At 40.9% G+C, this 26,440-nt stretch overlaps 1 protein-coding gene across 7 annotated transcripts in view; it reads right to left on the bottom strand.

Annotated features, from left to right (window-relative positions):
• The window catches only part of sbf1 (SET binding factor 1), a 62,454-nt gene that overhangs the window by 27,049 nt on the left and 8,965 nt on the right, over positions 1 to 26,440 (bottom strand). For 3 of the 7 annotated variants that reach the window (XM_051392720.1, XM_051392718.1, XM_051392722.1), the window contains exons 2-11: positions 15,300 to 15,385; positions 13,319 to 13,456; positions 12,298 to 12,426; positions 11,972 to 12,082; positions 10,509 to 10,586; positions 6,904 to 6,933; positions 3,987 to 4,092; positions 3,579 to 3,711; positions 3,300 to 3,408; positions 1,468 to 1,581 (exon numbers count right to left, since the gene is read on the bottom strand). In XM_051392720.1, coding sequence (XP_051248680.1) covers positions 1,468 to 1,581; positions 3,300 to 3,408; positions 3,579 to 3,711; positions 3,987 to 4,092; positions 6,904 to 6,933; positions 10,509 to 10,586; positions 11,972 to 12,082; positions 12,298 to 12,426; positions 13,319 to 13,456; positions 15,300 to 15,385 — 1,034 coding nt within the window. The remainder of the gene's footprint in view (positions 1 to 1,467; positions 1,582 to 3,299; positions 3,409 to 3,578; positions 3,712 to 3,986; positions 4,093 to 6,903; positions 6,934 to 10,508; positions 10,587 to 11,971; positions 12,083 to 12,297; positions 12,427 to 13,318; positions 13,457 to 15,299; positions 15,386 to 26,440) is intronic. The other 4 variants (XM_051392724.1, XM_051392725.1, XM_051392721.1 and 1 more) reach the window with 3 other exon arrangements.

Raw genomic sequence — 26,440 nt, 5'->3', positions numbered from 1 at the left:
CAACCCTTTAATGTTTTCATGATTCACTGTTTTAATACATTGGGTTTCTGTGAGTTAATTAAGATTTTTTTACACTGATCAACAGAAAAAGACTGAAGTCAAAATGCAAACGCTTCTAAAAATTTAACTGTCAATGTATTTATGGAGATTTGGCTCCTCTTTGACATTAAAGAGTAGGTTTTAGCCATGCTGTAGACTCTTTGTCTGGTACTCTGTGTCATAAAATCCAAATTATATCCACTGTTATTCAATACAGTAAAAGAATAAACATGAAGAAGCTACAAGGAAGGAATACTTTTTTGAGCGCTGTATACTGTAATAAAACACTCATTATTACTAGTTTGTGCAGTCGACAGTTTACAACTTTGCAGCACGCGAGTTGGCAGCAAGATAACAAAACTGAGAATCTGTTAGGGGTATATCTTGTATGCTAACAGTCTGAACTACTGGATACTTCACTGGAATCAACTTCCTGCAACAGATCCATTGTGATCCACATACCTGAGACATTCAATAAAATGAATAACAAAAATCCCAATGTGAAGCAGGAAAGAATTTCATGCATTCTGCAGATATCAATAAGAGAATGAGGAAGCTGGAAAATCACTTGTTTGCACACTAAAACAGATAAAAAGCATTTCTCAGAAGGGGCTGGCACTGGCATACTGGAAGGGGCTGGAACTGCAGGATGCAGTAAAGTGCTTGATGTGAGCTGGCATTATTTAACAAGCTTGATATGAAAACAATAGTACAGTGCAGGGACAGGACTTGATAGGACATTGTTTACTATTTGTGTGAGGGTGATATGGTTACATAACGAGCTGAGTTGGCAGCCTTGTATTTTACAAACATCCAAAAGTTCCACAAAAATGCCATTCTGAACTAAAACTTAAAGCACACCCGCCAGTAAAAAATATGTTGTTCTTCTTGTTCCTACAGTGTGCCGTTTGAATGCTGTATGTGCAGAGTTTGACTCTAGAAGGATGCTTTCACATGTACCTGCTAAAAGTGGAAAGTTACTCTTTGCTCATTGAAAATCTGAGCAAATCTGATTTTTAATGAGCATTTCAGGAAGTCAAGTCACAAGTGTGATGTAGAAACCTGAAGTCACCAGTGCACATACACTGAGAATGGACATCTTGTGTCCAGCAGGAAAACTTTTGAAATGAACAACATTTGAATATTCATAGATGAGGCAGATGGAGTAGAAATTATACTATCTGGGGGGATCTTTAAAGAAAAATCAAATGAATCACATGACACCAAACCCAAAATTAAACATGAAAAGAGTAATCCAAAGACCTAGGAGGAAAACAAACCCTGAAAAGCTTCCTGGCATCTCAAACCATAAAGCACCACCGGGGAATTTATTGCTTGGTAGAAACCACCCACTGGATGTTAATGAGATTTCCCAGTAGTAGTGTGCATTATTATGGGTGTGTTCAGGGTTAAGGCTGCAGCTCTTACCATGGACAGCACAGTCTGGGTCTGCTGGAGGAGCGGTTCAGGCAGCAGGGAGATGTGGACACACTCGGGGATGGTCACCGTACCGCCGTCCAGGTCAGCGATGATCACGTCCAACTAAAAACACACACACGCACAAACACACTTTTCATGTCTGCTTCGGAGACAGTTGATAAGCGGCAGGATACACAAGCTAATTACAGCGACTGAAAGACAAATGCGGATGCGGACAGAGGCGTCTCCGTCAGCAGCTGCTCATTACAGGATGCTATCAAACAACAAAACATTCACATTTCACTGCCGACATCAGGAAACGCTGCCCAAACGATAACCTCTGACCCTCAACACTGCTCTTACATTGATAATGGGCATGTGACTGCTGCACAAAACACAGTGCCTCGCTGTGATGTTGCTCCATCTGGGCAGCAGCAGCATGCGGTCAGACATCACTAACAGGAGCGTTCATTACACTCTCATCAGGATTTAATAAGACAGCAAGATTATTTTCTTTGATCATTACATCTAGACAGTAATTATTGTCATGTATATTGGTATAATTTATCTTGGCAAGGTTTGTAAAGAGTACTGTATTAGAATTTACAAAGGTAGGCAGGTAGCAAATAAGCAGATGGCAGCGAGGGCAGTTTATTAAAAGACAGATGAACCATCGCTTAATGGGTCAGTGAGAGTTTACATCAAACATTCTCTCCATTGTAATCAAAACTCCATATGAGAGCAGCTGAGGGGATGTAGTGTATAGTTACACTACACAACAGGGTTTCTTCACAGAGGAGTTTGGCCTTTCTGCCATTCTGGTTTATTACACTATGGAACAATATATTTAACGTTTAACACTAAGATAGCTTTGAATATAAAGCTTTTCTTTCCCGCAGCTGGGAACTGGCAGGTGTTCCAGCTGATCTTATCTTCCAAACAGTGCATGCTGGGTTTTTTTAATGATACATTGTTTGTTTATTGTTGATGGAGCGGGGTTGTGTGTAGTTGGCATTTTGTCCTCTGGCCGGCTGTGTGGTGCCAACATTTTCTGCTGCTTCAGGCTGCATCCCTGGTTGTTTTCTGTTGAAAAGCTTTTTTTTTCTCTCTCTCTTTCAGAAGGCACTGCCAACAATCTCCCATAAAACCACTACGGTGGCGAATGATAACATTTCCTGATCTGACATTAAAAAAAGCTGTCTTAAAAGCTATTTTTCCGTATTGATACTGTAAAAACAATGCCCTTACTGCTTTTAGTGAAGTACTGGGTAGAGGCAGTCCAGTTTAGTAGTTGGCACTTTTACATTCAGTTCACAAACAAAAGGTAAGGTTACATTTTTTTAAGTCTGTCTTAAAACAATATTTACATGTCCATATGTACATTTCTAGAGTTAGTGGTTGCTGTAATTGTTCTTCCTGTCCATACTGATACTGGGTACCGGGACGACAATGAAAGTTTCAGGCCCATGAGAGACAACCAATTTCCGAAATTTCTATGTGTCTCTGGCGTCTGAGTTCATTTCTCTTATCAAAATATACAGCAGCATTTAGGGCTGTGTATTGGCAAGAATGTGGCGATAAGATACGTAAAAACAAAACAAGGGTTAGGATTCAACATATCGTGATACATTGCGATACTGTAAACAAGTAAATTTTTTGAAAAAACATCTAAGTCATATATTATTTAATAAAAGAACACACCACCATATGCATAAAATCTGCAACAAATTTTTGCATGTAAACTATTAATTAAAAATAGTGTTTCTGAGAATCGATACAGTATCACAAAACATAAAATCATGCTAGTTTCTTACACTGTAGTAGTAGCAATGAGAACTCACCAATTCTTGCGTCTCTGAGCGAAAGAATGAATTGACACCGATGATGAAGGGCGTGGGGGTGCTCAGGACCTCTAGTAGTTTCCCGGGCAGGATGGGAACATAGGTGAAGCTGAAAAGGACAAACACAGGAAGGGATTAAGCCCATGTGCTGTCAACAATCTGTTGCTCCATGCTTAACCCATTAGATATTAGATCAAATGTGTCCTGAAATAAAAAAAAAAACACCCAGAGAAAGATCTAAAGACACGACATGGAGAGACCAAGGAGGGGGGATCACACCTGTATTTGAGGGGGAACATGATGGCCAGCAGTCCTCGGCAGGCATCTGTTAGTCTCTGGTAGCTGCTGGACAGGAACAGGATCTTATGTTCCGTCAGAGCGGCGCAGAACAGATACAACACATTGATTATACCTGAGGGAGAGCAGAGACAAGGCATCACAGGGAGCCCAGAGCAGTGAACAAATTCATGATGATAGAAGTGAAGGTAACAACTTAAATTGAAATCTGCTTTTACAGAACAGTAGCAACGGTTGGGAAAGAATATAAACTATAAGGCTTACTAATCGATAAAATATAGCCCATTTTACATTCAAAATCTGATATTTGTTAGTTCGATTCACAAAAATGCTACTTGGAAATGGGACAGGAATAGAAAGAATTCCATATTATGCAGTAACTGTCCGTACCAAGCTGTCTGAAGAGCTGGGCCACGCTGCTGCCACTGACAGGAAGTGAGTCATCAATGGGGGTCTGGATCACTTGCCGGTCACCAGCACCTAACGTTATAGTCCTCTATAGATTAAGAGAGGGGGGGGGAGAAAAGAGGGATTGAAAGAGGAGGTGAGAAAACCAAAGAACAACTGCGGTTCCTCGGATAATCAGGCTCTGACGGCGTGGTTTAATCAGTTGTGCGTGTCCAGAGAGCAGCGTGAGTCAGCCACAGAGAAATGGAGAATCCCAGAAGCTTAGCAGGTACATCACAAATAAAACACAAGCCATTCCAGCTGATCGGGACATGAATGGAGCTGGGCAGGACTCCATGCCAACGACCTTACTGCAGAAACAACACCAGCACCACCATGTCCATGAGCCTTTATGAGAGAGAGAAAACCCAGCACACATGGCAGGTGTCATGCGCAGGCCATTTTCCACTGATGTGAGCACAAAGGGAAAGGAGACCGATCAGGGTCAATCTGCGTGAATGTTTCATTTAGGGCCGTGAAGCGATAAAATGAACATCTCCAACGTTTGACGCTGTAGAAGCACTAATCTGATCCGGCTTGCAATTTGTGGGTTGAAAGTGTCTTTCTTGAAGGTTGACATTCAGGATCTCTGATTAGCACTACACTGTGTCTAATAACTCTGTCCTCCATTACAGATGTCCAAATTGACTTTGTAAAAGTGAAAATCTACTGTACTCCAGATAGAAGACAAAGCCAATAAATATTGATTTGTGTGTGGTTCAGATAACAAGCATATCCGGGAGTGGAAATAGGGATGATTTAGACTGCAAAAAAGTAAATCTATACAGTGCGAGCACAACAACACAGCACAACTAAGCAATGCAGCGCAAGATGAGGAAGTTTGCGGCACGTACAATATGCTTTAGGGACATGAGCTCTACATAAAACATATGGGACATATTCTTACTCAAAATGAGTACAAAGCAAATATCCAGTTATGCTTTCCCAGCTAAGCCCCTTCATAATTTTTTAATGAGAAACTTTCCACTGGCTATATTCATTTGAGCTACACAATAATGACCAAAATGATAATCCTGATATTTTTCTCAGATTATCACAATTCTGTGACCTTGTGCATAGAGAAAACAAAATAACATGAAAGCACTATGGACACCTGGACTGAGCAACAGTAGACATCCAAGGTGGATTTTAAGCTTGCCAGAGGGCCTTTCAGGCTTCACAAACCAGTTGGATTGGCAATTTGTTTCTGAAAAGGGGTTCAAATGTACCCAGTCAGTATGGCGGTGTGTGCAGTAGGCTAGCTGGGAGGGAACGGTGCAGCATTATTTCATGCTCTCTACAGCAGCAACAGCAGCAGCAGCAGCGTCAGCAACCATAGGCGAGCGGTTAGCAGTTCAATTCTGTGATCCAACATCTGATCATCAGGTGGGTTCGATTCATTGTTTGGATTTTGAGGTTTGATAATGAGGGGCAGATGTGCAGTTGTCTTACATTACTGGGGAGAATATTCAGTTCTGATGTGGTTTTCTGGAGAGGTTTAAAGCATTTGTATCAATAACCACATGGCTCGGATGTAGCATCTTCATCACTATTTTAAATGGCTTCTCATAACTGGAAGGCTACAGGCCTCTAAAGCTTGCTGGAGTAATAAACAACTAAAGGTGTCATCATCTAGTTAGTTTACTTAGGTGGTGCCAACACAAAGTTCACAGTTTTAATCACTTGGCAACGATTTAAGTCCCCTTTTACAACAGTCATAAGCAGCATATAAAGATGTAATAAATGGTTTATAACACAATAAAATGGCGTAACGTATCTAAATGTGCTAAATATGCTAAATAGGGGGACTTAAAGAGAATTGTTACTAATCTGGACAACGACCTGTATCTGGAAAGATCAGTATATCATAAATAAAATCTGTCAAAGATCCAGTCTGTAATGTTCTGTCTATATCTGTATGTCTGTATATAAACGCATCACCACCTCTTATAGATCTGTATTTTTGTGCATTTATTCCAGTGGTAGAAGTAGGATGAGAAAATAAAAAAACATGCAACATCTTTCTCAAAAGGTTTCAAACTTTCTTTCAGTATGTCTGTACCTGACAAAAAGAAAATGTGGGCTGGAAACATTGGGGAGCATTCCTCAGTGTTGAGAGTCCTTGGGAGGCAGAAATGGCAGTTACACTTTTAGACTCTAAATGTGGTTAAAACATAACTAAACTTTTAGCTAGTATTTTACTTTAACAAACAGGAGAGACTGTAGCCTTCCAGCCATGAGGACTCATTTAGAACGGTTCTGAAGATGCTACATTAAAACTGTGCGGTTATTACAATAATGCACTCTTTGGCCAGGGAACAAAGGGAATGTTGCAGTCCTTGGCAGGCAGGCATCATAAGTGGGATAAACTACATTGTGCCAGACAGTTATGAAAAACAACTCCAAGTTGATGGGACAACCTTTTCTTATACATTTATCTAAATCTATCTTAATGACTTTTTCTTGCTCCTCCTGATTAGACTGCGTCAGTCCTTACATAAAGCACCTTGACTGATGCTGTTCACAGTACACTGATCTGAAAGTTACCTTTACCACTATTTGTAGTTTCCATTTCATATCCTCAACAGAACTGCAATGGTCACATGAATGAGACAAACCAAGTATCAGTATGAAAAGTCAGAATGTTTGTGACTACGTGGGTCAAGTTGAGAGCCTTGAATCAGATGAAATGAATGATCAGTTGTTGGTCACATATTGAGTCAGTATCAAAGCATTTTGATTGGTTCTCCTGCCATATGAGGTGTGTGTGGATTGGCTGAGGGGAATGGGTGGAGTAAAGGAAGCTAAGGAAGCTCAGAGCTGATTGGTGGGAGGTGAGAATGAAGTCAGGCTGGCGTACCAAACTCTCCTCTCTCTCTTCCTGGCCCGGCTACACAAGCACCCAGCAGAGACACACACACGCACACACAACCCGAAGGATAAGACACAGGTTAGAAACAACAAGAGTGAGGGCACAGGATGCCCAAAGTTGACAACAATATGACAGTAATGTATCAGCATGGCAAAACAAGTAAGCTGCACAAACAATAACATCATAAACGTGAACTGCAAGATGACTGCTGTGTGAAAAAATATAGGATGAGTGCAACATTGGACATGACAAACACACATGCAAAACAAAGTAAAGCCATCATTTAGCATCCGGCAGCACAATAATGGCAACAGATGATTCATTATGTCCTTCTACTCCAAATAAACACAGAGAGAGAGCAACTCAAGTACTGCTAGGTTCAGTTGTCACACACAATAATAATAGTACAAAAAGGGAAAAGAAGTTTGCAGATGACATATTTACTAGTGTTACTAGTAATTCAGTGTACGTCTCTCTCTCTCACACACACACACACACACTGACACACACACACTATGAAGGTACAGAGGAGAAGCCTCATTGAGGACTGTGTTTGCTTTTGTCTTGTGAGAAACGGGGATCTATCAGAAGCTATTAAATAACCTCCTACATCCTCACATGGTTTTGGATTTACACTGTAAAACTAACACTGGCATGGTACGGGGATTCCCAAAGCTGAGTTATCTTTGTTTCAAAAGTGAAAACATCTGACCACAGGTTCCAACACCACATACCCGTTTTTAAACCATAAAAGGTACTCAAACCGATACTGGAATCAGCAGAGTTCCTGCACTGACATCACCTGCCAACCTCAAGCTCAGAGGCACTGTGATAAAAGAGAGGTGAAAAGGGAAAAATTTAAGCTTGCAGCCTACGTGAGAATAAATGTGTCACGACTAACAGAAAGTGGCCATGACCTTCCACAGAATTACTTGTGCAACTTTCAGTTTTAAGCGTGAGCCTCAAAATTGTACTGTGTTACTGCTACATCAAACTGACAGAGCTCTTGGCGGTGTGACAGACTGTGTCCAGAAACAGGGACTGGAATTCCCTCTGCCACATGAATTCATTTAAGAGACAGATTGAAACATATTCCAGTAACAGCTCAATCGCTAATGGATGGTAAAATGAGCCCTTGACTTTCTTCCATCCTAAATAAAAGTCGCCTCCCACCATGGGGAAATCTGACACTACCACACACACAGGTCATAGGTCAGGGTCGTGTACAGCTTTCCGGGATTCAGGGGACTTGACGAGAAAGGATGCCTTAAACGTTGTCACCTCCCTGTGTTAAGGATGGTCCTCCTAACCACAAGATCACCCCGCTGCTCTACTTTTATAATTCACTATTTCTGACATCAGGCCAACAGCCTGCAGTTCACTTCACATTAGGGTTGTGTAAACTACTCAGATAAATGACTTAAGTGTTGAAACATCCTGCAGGTCAAACGATGTCATACACTGTTCATCTGTGCAGTTATTTCACAAGCTGCACAGCAGTGCACTGGAACTGTTCTTTAGTGCACTTTTTTGTAGATAGATGTTGACAGTTCGCTCCATATAAAAAAGGCAGCCCAGGGTTACGTGGCAGTTAGTTACTGTTGCTACACCTGTCAAGCTTTCCTTTCTCAAACAGTCCTATTATGCAGTTTACAGTGCTACTGTAACCTTTAATGTTACAAGAAAAAAAAGGCTTTTAGGACGAGGACTAACCAATGTGTGTGACAAACACTGCGACACAAAATGTGGAATAAGAAGCTGAGTGGTGCTTAGTTACCACTGTAGCAAACTAAATAGCTGGACGTGCTAACGTTGGGAGCTTAAATTAGAACACACAAACACAACGTTTAATCCATTCCAGCCATGTACACAGCTGGACCTATTCGGGGGAAGGGTTTAGAAAATTATCAACTGAGGTCAAAATTTGTGTTGAGTGACTTCTCAGTTGAAACTAATATCTGGTAAAGATAATACTAAATAATCATCAGAATGAATGAAAGTCAATGTCAATATCTGTTCTCTATTAAATAATAAATAGTATACCTTATATAACTTTAATTAAAAAAATACTTATTCTGTAAATTGCCACTGTGATAAAAATATTGCCCTGAAGCTCAATTCTGTGGCTGTTCTGAAAAGTTTTTTAAATAAATATACCAACTTCTGATCAACCCATGTCAATTTCAGGCTTAAATTAGCAACTTCCGGTTGGCCCCCTCACTTCCTAAGGCCCCGCCCACTCCAAGTACAGATATAGACAAGATAGTGGTGTACTCGCTCGTCCCTAATCAAACTGTCTTTGTATAGAAATTTAAAACCATTTCCAAACCTGTTTGAATGTATCTCTCAAGTGTCACTAACAAATGCTTATTGGGTCATTTTATGAGAAACTTACCAAGGTTCTTCCAAGTAAACATGTTTTGAGTAGTGTGGAACTTAGAAGTGTTGGCTGACATCACAGGTAAGCTACCTGGCACAATTGCTTAACTATTTTCATAAACACATATTCACAAATACATTAAATACAAGTCTTGCTTTGCAGAAGGTTAGAGGATTATCTGTTTAGTGTGTGACAGCGTTGCCATGACAATGTGTCTGATGGCAGATGATGATGATTTCAGTGTCACGTTGCTGGAGCCATTGTGTTGTGTGTGCTTGGGCAGAGGTTGACAGACACACTTGTGATAATGACAGACATTTGGTGTAGCTGATGGAAAAGTCCTGTGTGATTAAACAGTTCTAGGAATGTGTGTGTTTGTGTGTTACTCTTTTCCAAGTGGCCTGTCCTCCTCTTGAGTCAGAAGAACAGAACTGTTTGTGCTTGGCTGGATGGAAGCAGTACAAACTCATTTATAAGGGCCTCAACAAGCTGTGTGCTTATAAGGGTGTTTGTTTGAGGGAGACAGTGTGTGCCTTACATTATACATTTCATTATAAGTATTATACAGCTAATGATAACATTTTAGTCAGAATCCATCAGCGTGACTGAGAGTGAAAAAGCACTGAGCCCCTGTGTTTCATGTTTTCAGATGTGTGTTAGTGTGTGAGGAGAGCTGCGCATTAGCCTCTGCTGTCTGGGTCTGTATGTGTGTTAATACTGATTAGATCTGATTCTTTCATTCAGACGCTGCGCTGCCCGGTAGGAGGCCATCTGCCATCCCATATGGTCACCCAGCAACTGAACTACGACCTGCACAGCAACGGGTTTGAGTGTTTGTGTGTGTGTGTGTGTGTGTGTGTGTGTGTGTGTGTGTGTTTTAAGAGTGAGGAAACAACATGAAAATAATCATTGTTTCAAAATCATTATTCATTGCTGCAAAAAAATCAAGTTGATGACAAACATAATAGAAGAAAAAAGAATTGAAATGTTTGAAATGATTAACATGATCCTGTAGAAACTGTTTGATCACAAAACACATAAAAAAGCAGGTAAAAAATAGCTGAAGCACCATCAATCACGCATGATTTGAAATGACTGCAAGAAAGACCACATTCCTTAAAGAAAAGAAAACAACTCGGGTCTGTTTGATTAACAGAATCAATCACATTGAGCTGGTTGTTGATTGGTGAAGCTTGCAGAACGGTAAAGTTACCTGGAGACAGGCCAGCAGCCAGTCACAGGCCAGGGCCTGAGGAACCTTGTCTAAACTACAAACTGGGGACTCATTAATCTGTAAAACAGAGGAACCAGTGTACAGTAGAGTGCACAAAAAGATGACACACATGGGTTATAACATCTAGGAAACCACAGTGGGAGGGTTCAGCTGATGTGCATTTAGACAAAATAGACACTATATGTGCACCACAGGCATGAATAAGTGTAACAGCATTCCTATTACACTTATTTAGTTTACTTGAAGAAGTGACTATTTTCTGCAGGTGAGATAGAAAAAAACACGATTCTTACAAAATATATGAAAACATGTGTAAAGGGGAGAGAAATCATAAAGAAATGAAAAAGAAAATCCATAAAATGTAATGAAAAGCTGTTCAAAATAACCCAAATGTGCTCTCACACAATGCTGCTGGTGCATGTTTACATTAATTGCATATGCTGTACTGTGACTTCAGCATGAAGGAAACACACTGATGCTTATTTCATATATCCAGCAGGTCTACAAATATATATATGCAAATGAAAAAAAAGAGTGAAGCTTCTTTGCAAGTATTGAGTTGGTATCTCAGATATGGAATGTTATGTAAAAGAAAACACAAACATGTTTGTTTTGGTTATCTGGTTATAAATGGAAGGATTGTTGTTTTCCTCCATGGCCAACATCGCTTGCAAAATGTGATGATTCAGTCTACATCTGTTAAGTGGCGCTTATCATCCACAAAGAAGGCTATGTGTTTCGCAAAGCTTTAACATTAATGTCTCTCAGTAAGCCCACAACAATAAACTGAACTGAAATGATGCTAAAACATCTACACTAAAGTGTGTTTACAAGACGGCTTACTGAGCTGTATATGACACTGCCCCCCAGGGTGCTGCTGTAAAGCCAGCTCTATGAAGAGGATTTACGTAACTTCAAACCCCCACGACTCTCTCAGATAGTAATCCATAAATGATTCAATGCATGCACAAAGAAATGTGCAGGCACGTCATAAGCACTTCTGCTTGTGCATAAACATAGTCTCTTTTATACACATACATATAGACATGAAAACAGGGTCCAAACCTCTCCAACAACACTTTATCTTTTTCTCTTGTAACAAGCTAACATGGATGCAAGTTTAGCGATGCTAGCAGTCAGAGCTAGCTGTTCATGCTGAACAAGGTGCTATACTAGCAGGCTGCTTCAAGCTCTACTTCTCTACACTGCTTACTGCCTGAATAAGCTGCGCTGCTGCAGCAAGGCATGGGGTAATGTACAGTAAAGAGTATGTACCACCCAGCAAAGCCAAAGAGTTGTAACAGCGACTGAAGAATGGTGTCACAGTTTATCTGTCAGCTGCAAGCAGCAGCTCTAGTCTGTATGTAGTCATGATCTTTGCCTTCATAGGGCAGTGCAGTTTGGTGTCTGCGTGAGAATGAAGATGGATGGTCAGCAGTTACCTGGGAGCCTCCAGCAATGGGGATGACACAAGTGAGGAGATTTCCAATCACCGTTTCCAAGGGGACAGGCAGGCTGTCTACATGGACGGTGTAGATCAGACCCAGACAGTTCTGTTCAATCAAGAGGGAAGGACACAGAGGTCAGAGGTCAACATAACAAAATATTTTTTAAAGTGAAGGCTGTAAATGCTATCAAAATAAAAAAAAAAAAACAATTTCATGCAATAAAGCTTTTATTCCTTCATTATATGCTATTTATATTGTTATTGTTCACTATTGTGTTTTGGCCTTTGTTTGTGTATTTGGAACTATTGTTCGCGTCGTACCCTGAACACCTCGGTGTAATCTAGGTGGGACACCAGCACCAGGCTCTTGGGGGCGAAGACCTGAGCTGATTGGACGACAGCCGGCACCTCGTCCACCTCGTCCACCTCGCTGGCTTCGGCCTTCTTCAGCTGAACACAGAGAGGAACAGATATAACTACAGTCACACATGGGTGTTGCAGCAGCAGTCAGTGTTCATGGGTGGAAAGCAAAAAGAAATTCATCAATGGATGCAATAAACACTAGATTTCTTTCATTCCAAAAAAGTGTGTTTCTTCGGCTGAGTCTGGCCGACTGCCCACACATGAATCTCCCAAAAAAGCATCTTGATTTGATGCGATACGATACAGCTATTATCAGACAGGCACAGAAAATAGTTTCTGATCCAACCCACATTCTCCACCTAGAGTTCCAGCTCTTACTCTCTGGTGGAAGATTCAGGGTTCCACAGAGCAAGCTGAGCCATTATAAACATTCATTTTTACCTACGTCCGTTAAGATCCTCAACTCAAACAGGTAGTTTAGGACTTTGCCATGGGGTTGTGCAATATGTCCCCATTGTCAGAAGGTGTGCATGTGTACGTGCAAACTGTTAACATGGAAGCTGTGTGTTGCTGAGATGTTGACATTCGTTCTTTTACTATGCAGTATGTGGGGTTTTTTTTTAATCTTCTGTGGAACTGCAGGATGGAGTCCAAAACTAATTTCCCTACGGGAACATTAAAAGTATACCCTATCCAATAATATCCACATACTCCACTGTCCTCCATAGGACAAAGAAACATGTTAAATATTGCTTTTAAATGCACATTTACTGCACCTATTATAAACCGTGCTAATTCAAAGAGCAATTTTTGAATATGTGTAAAGCTCAGGATGTTTTATTCAGGAAAACAGTATTTATGGACCGTTCTTACAGTCTAGATGGGAAACCAGTGAGGGATCATGGCATTGTTGCTGCACCTGCAGCTGGTACTACAGATCACACTGATCCCCAAGACAGTGAACAGCTGTCTGTCTCACCTGTGAGTTGTCAAGGCCCTCCCAGAAGGTGAAGCAGGCACAGTAGTGACGCTCCGAGTTGATGTCAGTCAAAACTGCTACAAAGAAGGAGGCAGGCTGCCGCTCAGGAACCAGCTGCCAACCGCTGGGCTGACAGAACTAGACAGGAGGTGGAGGAGGAAATGACAGAGGTGAAAAGGTGATAGAGTGGGGGCCAAAGGGAAACAGGAACATGGGTTAGAATTAGATGGTTATGGGAATAAAGGGCAAAAAAACGAGAAAGATTAGTGTATACATCCTGGATGACATATCAGACAGCAGTAGTCACATGTTCTTACAGCACCTCAGGGTGATTCATCCCAGGTTGGGCTATCATTAACGCAACAAAACAGGTTCTGAAAACTTTCCGTCTGGTTTAATAACATGTCGACGCCATCAAAGCTCTGCCTGAAGGATGTGAGAAGACGTGGAAGTATGTTTTGCTCTCATTTCTAATCACAATGTAGTTGGTTTAAAGCAGTTATGGTATGTTCTTTACAAATATTTACTTGCAAAAAATGAAATGCTAATGGAGCAAACAATACTCTCACAATGTTGACTGTGGTGAACAAACAATAGAAAGTCAATATTAGCAGTGCTTTTTGTTAAGATTGTGATGTTATGGTCATTATTCATGAAGTTGCCTCACTGACTTGACTTGATCTGAAGTTGGCCTGTAACTGGCATATGTAAACATGTTACACATGCCATTTTATGGACTCTTTTATCTTAAGTCAATCCCCACCAAAAACGTTTATGAAGCAATTGTCAGTGATCCGTTTCACATCTGATTCACAGACTGGATACGCTGATAACCAGCTGACCTTTTACCCATGTGTGAATCCATGCTCACTCAAAAGGGATCTTAGGGATGCCGCCATCTGACTTTTCTCCCCCAATACCGACCCTACACGGGTCCTTAAAAAGGTCAATCCAACGAATCAAATCAGTTCAGCCATAATCAGTGCGTCACTTTCTCCATCCTGCTGAGTTTCTGACCTTGCAGTCCCTTTTTTGGGCCCTTCTGTGAAAAATAAATCTCACAGACAGCCATCCAAATTTAAGAAACCTTTCCCTATCTCTAGATCCCCTAATAGCCATCCATTTATTTGAGTTTCTTCCAGGTTAAATATCTGATATATTTATCTAGACTTAAGTCTTAAGCCTCAGTAGTACTCCTTAGATACAATGTCTTAAGCCTCAGTAGTACTCCTTAGATACAATGTCCATTACACCCCACAATAGTGTTATACTACACTATGCTATAACAATGTTACTGGCCTTAACAAGCAACATAATAATGTTTGCCTCAATAGTGCCATTGGAGGAAAGGTCAAGGGGTCATTAAAAATAGCACTCATCCTCAGAGGAGCATGCATTTTCATACCAAATATTGTGCGATCTGGCTGGTGTTGGACAAACAAAGTGACATGACATTAGATACCCTGCTGGTGGATAAAGATTTCAGCCTTGTGCGTCACAACTTTCTTATCAGGCCATCTGGGTTAAATTGTTCCCTTATGGTTCTCAAGTTCAAATGTTTCCTCACTTGATGTGTAAGAAAAATGCATTTTCTTCTCTCTATAAATAACCTGAGCCTGGAGGGGATATACCTCTGACAAACCACAAGAACCAGTTTCATTAAAGGCATAAAAAGCTTCACTCAAAATAACAGCAGTGTAGGACTGCTGACTGCCCTATTTCTGCTAAAAACCTTCCTTCCAGACTGCCTTATCCGTAACCGATGCTCTTACATTCAGCAACCGCCACAAAAACACCTCTCATCCAGTTCAGAGTGTGATAAATGCATTATTACCTACTAGAAATCCTGTAAAGCTGGAAGTTAGAGTCTGCTCTAACCACTGAGCTGCCCTAGGGAATTGAACCCCTAGCCCTGACTGGGTTAAGTGCCTTGTCCTAGCCACTGAGCCACACTGGAACATGTCTCTAAGTGTTGACTTACCAGCTCTATGCCTTGTGGGAACGGGCTGTCCTCCCAGTCTTTCTCAGGAAACCGCTGGAGAATGCGACCTTGACCTTCACCCTCCACTGCAGAGAGACACAGACAGGGACAAATACAGAGGTCAGTCCATGTTTTTTTACATTGTTTGTTGTCTGTTTGTTTCTTTAAATAAGCTACTTTGGGTTTTTCTAAACCATATCAGCGTGCTGACATTTGTTATTTTGTCTTTTTGTGCTATAACTACTGTGTTGTAACTATGTGTTGTAACTATGAAAGTTGAAAGAAAATGTAGGTTTTGCCACACCATGCCACAATGACTTTAGAGACTGGTGTATAGTCATAAAATGGCAGAGAATAACGCAACATCCCCAAGTTACTTACTAATCAATTACTTTAGCAAAGGAACAAAACCTTTCAGGACATGATCACCTTGTCTAAAAATTAAATAAATAAATACATAAATATAAATAAACATTTTAAGTAAATTCTCGCAACAAAGAGCCAAAAGCTGAAACAAATAGTGGATTAATCAATTAGCAGATAATAAATGGGAATCTTTTTCGCTTTTTAGGCAAAAATCATTTAAATCATACATTTGGGGACTTCTGGGATCACTATTTTTAGTTAACTGATTCTGATCAGTTAAATTCCTTTGATACTACATAAAACAAGGTATCGGGGGGTATGGGTGTCTCTGCAACCAGGATAGCGAAGTCATGACCCACCCTACTCTGACAACTTCAGCCAGTCGTTACAATAATGATAACAATCACACAACATCGCATTTTTAAAGAACATGTATTGGATTGGTACCAGGCCGATACGCAATGTTCAAGTGTCAGGATCGGTATCAGGAAGGGAAAAAATTGGTTTCGGAACATCTCTAATGTCCTCTGTGCATTCAGTACAGAGACAGACCGTGTTTAGCCTTTCTAAGAGCAAAGACTGGATGCAGTAGAAAACAACTATCCTCCATCAAAAGAGGAAAAATATATGTTAATACCTTTTTACTTTCTATTTTATACTTTTTAATCTTTCAATACCACGTGTTTAAAACACTACAATCTCTGTTAATTACTTAATTAATTTCAATAGTATCAAAGGTACCTCATTATTATGTGTTTCTGTACCAGCACTGTGTGCAGTTTGTTAATTAAAGGAAAGACAGTATGGTGTTTGTAGTGCTGATATGGTCTTTAAAGCAACTCTAAACTTTGTTAACAAATAAATTGGCAGATTAAGTATGTGAAACAGCTATTAGTTACAGCTGTTTCCATATTGTGTGGATATGTGCATGTTACGCAGTAGTGAGATGTGTTAAAATGCTTATTTGCTTCTAGTTAATGAGGCCATTTCCACCGTTGGCCGAGGCCTGGCTCATCACAGCGGCACAATGACACCACAAAGGCAGACTTATGTAACCACCACAAGCCCGTCTTTCAGCTTAGTTCCATCTGAAGCCCTGCAGGCTGCTTAATGGCAGCATTCATCCAGCACAGAGAATGCACTTATCCTCCCGATACAAAGGATGTAAATCTAGCATAAAAACTGCACAAAACAAAATATTATCCCATGCTAAATAAAGGCGAGGTTTTCACCAGACCAAACCTGGTCCAGTTTGGACTAAGTGCTGCATCCGAGAAAACAACAGAGTCTGTGGGCATTTACCAAGCCGGGAACTAAAACAGAAGCACAGATACACAGAGACAATACACAAACAGAAAGTAGGCCAGCTCCCAAAACACACAGGGAAATGCTAAAGTCATCTCTTCTCCCTTGTGAACTAGGGATATGTGGGAGTGGTGCCCTGAGATCAAGTCATCAGAGACAAGAGGTTAATTTTCTTTTTGTTTGGAGTTGACCAGCCCTCATTCCTGAGCCCCGACCTGCTCTTAAATGTTCTAGCATCCACAAAAATCACTGGAACCTGCAGACCGAACGCCATGAAGTGCACTGTTTCAGTTCTGGAGCTTGGTTTTTCTTTGCAATTTCCCTGAAGCAATACGAGATGAATTGAAACAGAAAAGAGTAGTTATTTCACATGAGTAGGCGTCAATTATGTGGGAAACACAGGCCCTAAATGTAAGTACCACGTAGACTTCAGAGATCAGAGATTTTTTCTTTAAAAAAATGACTCAAAACGATTAGTCAATTATCAAAATATTAATGGCAGCTCTACTTGTAGACAAACAATATCCTTTTATGGGATCAAAATGGACCTTCAACCTCAGACAAAGTAATTCAAATATCCACATGGTTTCTGTCTGTGATAGACATACCACAACTGAGTGTGTGCAATAATAGATTTTCATTCATCAGTGGTGTGTCATAATCACTGCAATTAAGAGCACATAACTAATTATACTAAAGTAAGGTCTACATTAAAATAACTAAATTTAGACCATTTCACACAACAGAGTTGCAAAGTGCTTAATAGACGGCTGCACAATGATTATTAAAAGAGGTGAAAATGAATCAGTCTGCATTGTTATGACACTTAAGAACATTTGACTTAGCCAACTCTCTTGGTACACTGTGATGAATCATCTGCAGCAGAGCTAATGCATGCTGGGACTTGATGTCACCTCCCAACTGCCTCCTTAGACACGGTTTTCATAAGAAGCACACATGGCGCCCGGTGGGGCCATATGTTATGTCCTGTGACAATATCTCGTCAGTGGATGACAAGCTGTAGGCGTGTCAGGGCACACACACACACACACACACACATTGAGAAAATACACACACAAACAGTGTGACAGCGCAAATGGAGGCAGGAGCAGAGGCGGGGTCGGCCAATGGTCGGTCAGGGTGGGGATCATTCGGCCAATTAAAGCGGGACATCCTGCAGCTGAGGGAGGAGTGTACGAATGAGCCAGAAAATGAGTCTGCTGGGAGTGACACGCAGGCCTCATGACCACAGACAGCAAACACACAGTACTCATTTCCTCTGAAATAAAGAAACCCTCAACACAAACTGGACCCAGTTCACTCCTGCACTGGTCCACAGAGAGGTATGCTAGATACAACAAGTGTCTCCTCGTCACAAGAGGTTCATTTTCACTCTAATCCAACAATGTCAAGATAAGGTGCATGTATAAAAAAGCAATCTATAGAGTGTAAACAAGGCTCAAAGGCTTCCAACTGACTTCAGAAAAGCAGCAATTACACAGAGAAATGAGCACAGAGCAAAATAGGGACTGTGTGCCATGGTAAAAAAACAAATTACAACCACTGCATATTTCAACTACTACACACCTTTCAAAATATTGTAGTTACACAAAAGGAAATTACAGAAAAAGACATGGGTGTTTCCATTTGAAGCTGAAATCACAATGTATCGTTTTATGACAAGCTGCTCAACATGCTGTTTCAGTGAATGTTCATTCACTGAGTCCTGACTATTGTCTTTTTTTTATTCTCATCTGCCAGAGCAGCTCCTTTGTGTTCTTTGTAGGGCTGTGCATTGGCAAGAATCTGGCGATATATACATATTACAATACAGGGGTTACCAACCAATATATTGTGATACTGTAAACAAGGTGATGTATTGATAGATACATTGCCCTGTAACATCCAACATAACAGCCCACAGTATACGTTAACAACACTGCTATCTAGCGGCTGGGGGCTTAAACACAAAAATCTGATCTGAACTGATACAGTAACATGATACAAAATATTCCGATACGATATTTTTAAATATTTTCTTTGTGCTTCAGGGGTTCTCTGAGTTAGTCACATAGCTATAAGCAGTTGCCAGGGTTAGTCCTACCAGCAAACACTTTTTCTTTTGGCAAAGAAAAAAAATAACTTCACTTGGGTTAAAAACAATGGACTGTGTTTGTTAGCAAAGCAGCTAGCCATACATCAGGTACCACTGATTAATAGATAGGAAACATGAATGGAGACAGTCACCAAAGTTATTATTTTACATGTCAGTTTTTCTTAACATTTTCCATAATAATGCAGGTTTTATAGATGGCTCTTGGCCTGTTGGTTATAAGTGTTCCACTTTGAATACAATAAGCACAACAGACGTACATAGCTATTACAATAAACATTTCAAAATGGATTCACTTCTTAACCCAAAATGATGTGTAAATACTTCCTCAAATTTGCTGCCCTATGACTGCCCAGTATCAGACAACTTGCTGTTACAGACGAGCAAAGTTTGCTGTGTTGGCTACCAAAGCATTTATGGTTAAATTAGCACAATCTAAAAACCAACTAAAGCAGATTTGGCATATATGTTTAGCTGAAGCGACCAAAAAGATTCACTTTGTTTGCCTTAAATGTTTGCTCTGTCCCAGCCTCATCAGTTCATCACTTATTCACCACCACTTCAATACGCTGCCACCTGCTACTGGTCAATTATGCAAAGTTCTGCATAGTTTAATCCCTGTTTTGAGCAACTTGAGTCATGTCTGCTCCCACTAGACCGTCTGTGATCTAGGGTTCACTATTAGCAGAGCACACTTGGAGCTGCAGTGCCAGCAGCAGTCTGAGAATATCCCTAATGCAATTTTGGAGCGTACAGCCAGCCACGGACTAGCTCATAAAGCTGAAATAAAATTACAAGTCTATAACCCCTCATTTATGGCCTTTCTGGGTTAGTCCACCAGGCAACAAAAAGGGAAAGCAACCCTTGCAGTTGTAACAGTTTCTGCAGGAGAACAAACAGTGAGCTGCACCAATACCTCCATATCAACCTGCTTGCAACAGGACTGGAACTGCTTCTGGCATGAAACTAAAGCCAAGATTCGGTGTGATGCAAAACTCAAACAGCGATGGACCCAAGTGAAAAAGACTATGCAAGCCTAATGCAAATGTTTGCTCTAAACACAGACCTTTTGAACAGGTGAGTATTTCTCCTTGAACAATGTTTGTCCACAAGGTACAAATGCTCCTTTTGAAACACTGGCTTGCATAATGTCTCATATCTGTTTGGCTAAAGGTTTAGATCATTGGATTTGGTGGTTGATATGGGCAGCCCCAGACAAGTCAGTGTTTCACAAAACCTAATTGAAAATGTAAAGATAAAGAGGCTATAGCAAGAACAAGCTGTATGGCATTGTAGAAATTCCCACTTTCAAACACTTGACAGTAGCTCCAAGTTCACAGTGCTGATCCAACAGATTGATATCAGAGTGAAACTAAGCAGGTTACTGCGAGCACAGAAGTCAGCTCGGGACTCCTAACTTAAGGTGAGAGAGTGTAAGGGATGTTTGTGGTTGTATAAAAATGAACCACTGTTCAGCAGCTCTTACAGGAACAAAATAAGGTTAGTTTCGCTCTAACATAGCGTCTCCCTTTAGTGCCAAACTTGCCTTTACACTGTTACTACGAACAAATCATTCTACAACACTTGGAGCATTTATTTAACTATCCGGAACCAACACAAACACGAGGGAACTATATTCATGCACTACAGGCGAGACAAAAGTTTTATTGTATTAACAGGCTCTAACTCATGCCACCCCCTCACCCATAAAGATCACTGCGCTCTCACCTACACAGAGCATTCAGTGGCTGAACGGATCAGGGATCAGATAATCACTGCAGCAGCTCAGTGCGTCTTGTATTTGATCCTACGTGTAGAGATGGCTGGAGCCGTTTATCCTTGCTGCTTAAGAGAAGGAAGGCTCATTGCAGTGTGATTTTAGTGTAACATTAACTGCTGTTATCACGGTGACGGAGGAGAGCCAATCTCAAGTATTTAAGGCAGCAACTGTGCACACATCAGCAATGATCAGAGCCAAGACATCAGTTAGCCTGTTTTAACATGCTTGGTTTGATTTGGTCTCTACATATCCAATTTTTTAAACACCTGTCAACATTTATTGCCCGAAATGGTCCTATTGCAGTACACACAAATAAATAAAGAATGAATAAAAAGTGAGATCTACCACAAGAGCTCAACCATTCAGGACAGTCATGCTTTTTGGGATTCATTACTGTAGCTGGAATGTGTCTTTGGCCGCTCAGACTGCCTGGATCAAACTACCCGGATCAAACTACCCATTATTAAATCTAATTTTTTCCAGCTCCTGCAGAAATAAATTGCGTGTCACTGGATGCTGTTTGTTGGCAGAGCAGTGTGCAACCAAACACAGCAGGGTCTACACCAAATCCTGATGACGACTGCCACAAAATAACCTCAAGAAGCCCGCTTTGTGCCATTTTTAGAGAGGAAACACAATGAAGTCTTACTATGGTTAGTGTCTGACAACACAGCAGCTCTGAGCTTGTGTGATGGCCTGCAGGGCTCTTCCTAATGTCAGAAACAAACAGTAGAAGAGAGAGAACATGCTGCCTGTCATTTTATTTTAAACATCCGCATTTAATATGTAGCCTACTATACTATAGTTTCACTGTGTTTATGCAAAGCAAAAGTTCAACATGACTCTTTCTGCTAACATGCAGTGCAAAAGCAGGTCACGAACCTGATGTTCTATGAAAGCTTATTGTTCATGATAAAATCTGTAGGCTTCCTGGAACATGAAATCAAATTTGAATTTCGTAAATAAAGTGACAGTTCTGTACCAGGTACAGTGTGTGGATATAAGAAGCACACCCATATCAATATTGGTGGAAAGACAAAGGTAGCAGCGAGTGAAACCACAACTAATGTATGACTGATAATAGTGAAATGAAAAAAGCTTTGATGAAAATGTTTAAACAAATACTACTAATTGTTTGCAGACGATTCTGCAACATGGCACTGAAAGAGATAAGCTGTGTTTCACAGAGGGACTGTGCAATATGCCCACCTGCACCTGCACAATTGCACCATTTCTCAACAGAAATTAAAGTCGCAGGTGAGCTGTTTGAAGTCGACAATGATGGGAAATCAGTCAGATATCTGTATCAGAAACTACTAGATACTGTATCACATAAAGATAATAGTCACAACACATAATGTGATTACATTGGTAATTACATTTTCTTTTGTATCAAGCTGGTCATTACCTCTCAGGAGAATGTATTTTTCTCCAATTAATCACCCCAAAGAGGGCAATTATTAATCACCCCTAAAACAAGGGACATTCAATGTGACAATAAGGTAGGCCTGAACCAGGACCTCAATAACAGAAGCAGAATCAGACTAAAATCTCACTATATGGGTCTCCTCCATGCCACACCCACTGCTTTCCATTCACATCCAGTTGAATGACTCTAGACTTGGCAAAGCTTCAGCAGGCTGTGTGCAAAGGAGCCACCGCTCACGGCAGTGTCAAACTGTGTGGTTGTGATTTCAGTGTCAACTATCAATGATTTCTGCAGGTTGGCATTGGGATGTTGTGACATTTTTACTCATGTTTTATTCAACAGACCAGGCATCTCATCTTTAATTAAGCTTTTCTTCTTTCACTGGGCTAAAGAGGTCACAAAAACATCATTAAACACATTTAAAGACACACATCCACTAGGACCACCTGCTGCTGTTAGACATAGTCCTGATTTTGATATTCAGTTCTAAAAGTGCAGAATTTGTGCTCCTCTTACCACCAATCACAATTAAAGTCATTTAGTTGTGATTAATTATCATTTCCTTTTAACCACAAAGATACAGCCCTGGGTGAATGCATTTGGCAGCGGATTTGGCAAATGTCCACACTGGGTGTGTGTGTGTAAGTAGCAGGTGTAAAAATGTTAAGAGTTCTGCAAAGGGAGCTGCTGTTTAGGTAGTAGTAAGTCTGCAGGCATGACTGTATAACAGAGGTGCTGATGATGTAAGACAGCGGTGTCCAAAAGCTCACTATCAGTCTGCGGTGTGAGAGGAATGTGGAACGAATGGAGTGGCCTTTGAAGGATGTGACATCCAGCTATCAGATAGACCTGTTGTGTAACACTGACTGGAAGGCTAGCAGTGTAATTTTGAGGCTTGATCTATATCTCTACAACTGCGCTGTTGCATCTTGTCCATCACAGTCCATGTTTTTGAACAATTTCTTAGGGGCCTTTGCATCCACGCATTTTTTTCCTCCTGGACAGCCTATCTATGCATCATCTTGCTGAAACACCAAGTCGACCTGACCATGCTTTCTCACAGAACTGTGTGGAGTGACATGCACAGATCTGTTCCCTCATCATAAAAGCTCATGCAAACACCATGCGTGTTTCAGAAGTTATGACAACAAAAAGCACAACAAAAAAAAACACTAAAAGAAAAACAGTGACCACAAAAAACCACAACAAACACAACGAACTACAGCCTCAAAAATCACCACCAAACTGATTTAACACCTCTGACAGACTTGACAAGACAACTCTACCAATTGCTGCAAGATTACTGCACTGTATTGCACTTGGAAGCAGTGTAACAGCAGCTGTGTGTTCACTGTGTGAGAAACACAATCAGCAAGTCACAATCAGTGCATTCAGCCCCTACAGTGCTGAGCAACCAAAGACACTGTGCAGACTGTGAACAGGCTTTTCGGGCACTGCTGAACTCTCTGTAAGCAGCCAATAACAGCCAAATCAGGCTTCCATGCTTCCTGGTTAGCCAACCAAGATCATTTTGTTTCATACACAATAGTCCAGCTAGCATACAGGCCTGCATCTAATAATACATGCATAATAAATTCAACTTAGACCGTGAGATGCTTTCGGTTTTAATTCCAGCTCTTCTCAATCCCTAGTTCTAACTACAGGCATATCACCTGAGCAAATAAATACATGTTAAAAGCAAAAGAGAGCTTTATTTACATGTTTTATAAGACTTGGACTAAGAAATCTGTCTTGCTGCAAACCACAGATACAATCAGAGCCTCATGCCAGCCACAATCAACCAGAACAGAACAACTGATCAACACAACTGAGGCACCGCTGAGGCTCACAGTCTGACATAGTAAGATAACCTGGTCAAATAGAGGTTAAAAAAAACCCAACTTTAAATGGGAAAGAGAGGCAGGCCTGAAGAGGATGAAAGGGCGGGAGAAGGGGAGGAAATGTGGGTCAGAGCTGGCGATGACTCCTCACACAGATGACTACTAGCAGTGACACTGTGACACAGGATGGAAGGAGGCCGTCGGGTCATGTGATGTGAATGATGGCAGTCAGAGTTGAAGTGTGTGTGTACCTCTGTGTGTGTGTGTGCGTGCGTGTGTTACACATGCTCTTGGTGCTGAACCAGACCACAGCTTCTCGTTTGCTCGCTTCCAAACCACAGTGACACGACATCAGGCGGTTTCCACGGCGACTGCAGCAACTCGGGACAAAAGAGCTCAGAGCCTTGTGTGTTTCCATGCGTCTTTGTGTGCGCGCACAGTATGTGTGTGCAGAATGTGCAACTACGTTCAAAATGAGGTATACAATTTGGTCTAAAGCAAGCATCTGAGAGAGGAAGTTATTACCAAGGAAACATCATTCTGATGCATTGTGTTTCTGGCAATACACTTTTCCTACTTAGGTTTATTCACAAGCTCTGTGAGCTTTTTAAGCTGAAAATGTTCTATAGTAAATCAATTCTGCTACAAAAATGTGCTATATAATTATATAATAATACTAGATATCCATTTATAATTTATAATTGTTTTAATGGCGCTGTTAGCTAAATCAATATTTTCAAACTTCCTGTCAGTTATTGCAGTTAGCAGTCTCCACCCTCCTCCCAAAAGCATCACACTGAAATACTGCTGCCTGCCCTTGAGGACCGCCTCTTTGTGGAGTTCTCTCTCCTGATTGAATAAAGTGGGAACAGTATACCAGAAAATGTATTCTCTGTTTACTGCAGAAAGGAGGGACTGGGAGACCTTTGTTACTGACTGAACACTCTATATCAGTGACAGCTGTCAGAATGTAGAGCTATTTAACACTTATTTTAACAAAAGAATATCTCTTACAGCACCTTTAATCTCTAAATTTGAGCCATATGACTAGCTTGCAGCAACATAACTACACTGCAGGTCAAGTAGGATCAGAGTACATGAGGTGAGCGCTGCCATCACTGCATTACTTTGCACAGTGTGTTAAGAAAACATCTCCAGAAACATTTATAGAGCCCTTTGGGTGAAGACATACAAAACAATGACATCATTACATTATATCTACCACACCCTCTGACAGCGCTCTCTCTGCTGTCCACCCCGTTTGCCATTACGCACACATTCTTCCTTTAATTTATAATACACACACATGCGGGACAGTCTTGTTGAGCATTATAAAGGAGTGTGAGTCACTCTCTGATTAAAAGCAGCTACAACCACAGACTGCAGTCCCCTCGTTGGGTCAGAGGCAACACAATGTAGTACAGTTTTATGTCACTGTGCCCACAGAGTGCACCAGCACATCAATAAGTAACACTTGACATTTAGAGCTGTCTGAGTTTGGTGTTGGATGATGGAAAAGATGATAATCCTGAATGAATAAATGAGCCGGACCATGTTAAAAACCAACTGTCTGAGTAAAGCTGTCATTTAGGAACCAAGGGTGAAAAAAACCTGCCCCATCTGGCAACCGCCGTCGCCCTGGAGACAATGTGGGACATTTTCTTTGTGCAAAAGCTCTTCAGCAAACTCACATCCTTCCTGCAAAACTAATGCTCCCCCTCCTTTCCCCACCACCCCAAACAAAAAAGAAAGGCTTTCCAGGAGAGGAAAAGGCCTCAGAGAGGGACACAGCAGCTAAAGCGTCTAAACATATTTCAGTTTTAGATAGTAGGTTGCTTCAGATCTAATCAAAATGTCACAGACTGATGATTAATAACATGAGCTCGTTTTGCCTTTGCAGCTACAGGTGGACGTCAGAGAGTGCTCTGCTTTAGTCTGAGCCACCAAACAGACTGAATAGAGTGTGGAAACCTCTGCCAATGCTCACACAACACAGGCCATCTACTTTCCAGTCACTCTGGGGTGTGTTTCTGACTCAAGTATATCCAGGATTCAACTTCGACTGCACACAAACAGACCTAGGCTTGTTTAGTCATTCATATCCTGGTCCATAAGAGTATATCGCTACGTCAATTGTTTTTAATTGCAGACAATAAAACACAGTACAATCTTTGATTGAAACTGAAAGATTCCGTACAATTGTGACAAGTGTCTGGCCAAATAATATGATATAATCAATACAATATGAATTTAACCACAATCCCCTAGCTAGTGTCGGCAATAACACTTGCCAACACACAACTTTAG

Source organism: Dicentrarchus labrax, unplaced genomic scaffold, assembly GCF_905237075.1.
Source record: "Dicentrarchus labrax unplaced genomic scaffold, dlabrax2021, whole genome shotgun sequence".
Lineage (NCBI taxonomy): Eukaryota > Metazoa > Chordata > Actinopteri > Moronidae > Dicentrarchus > Dicentrarchus labrax.
The sequence above is the reverse complement of the archived record's forward strand: the minus strand, read 5'-3'. Positions and strand labels throughout refer to the sequence as shown.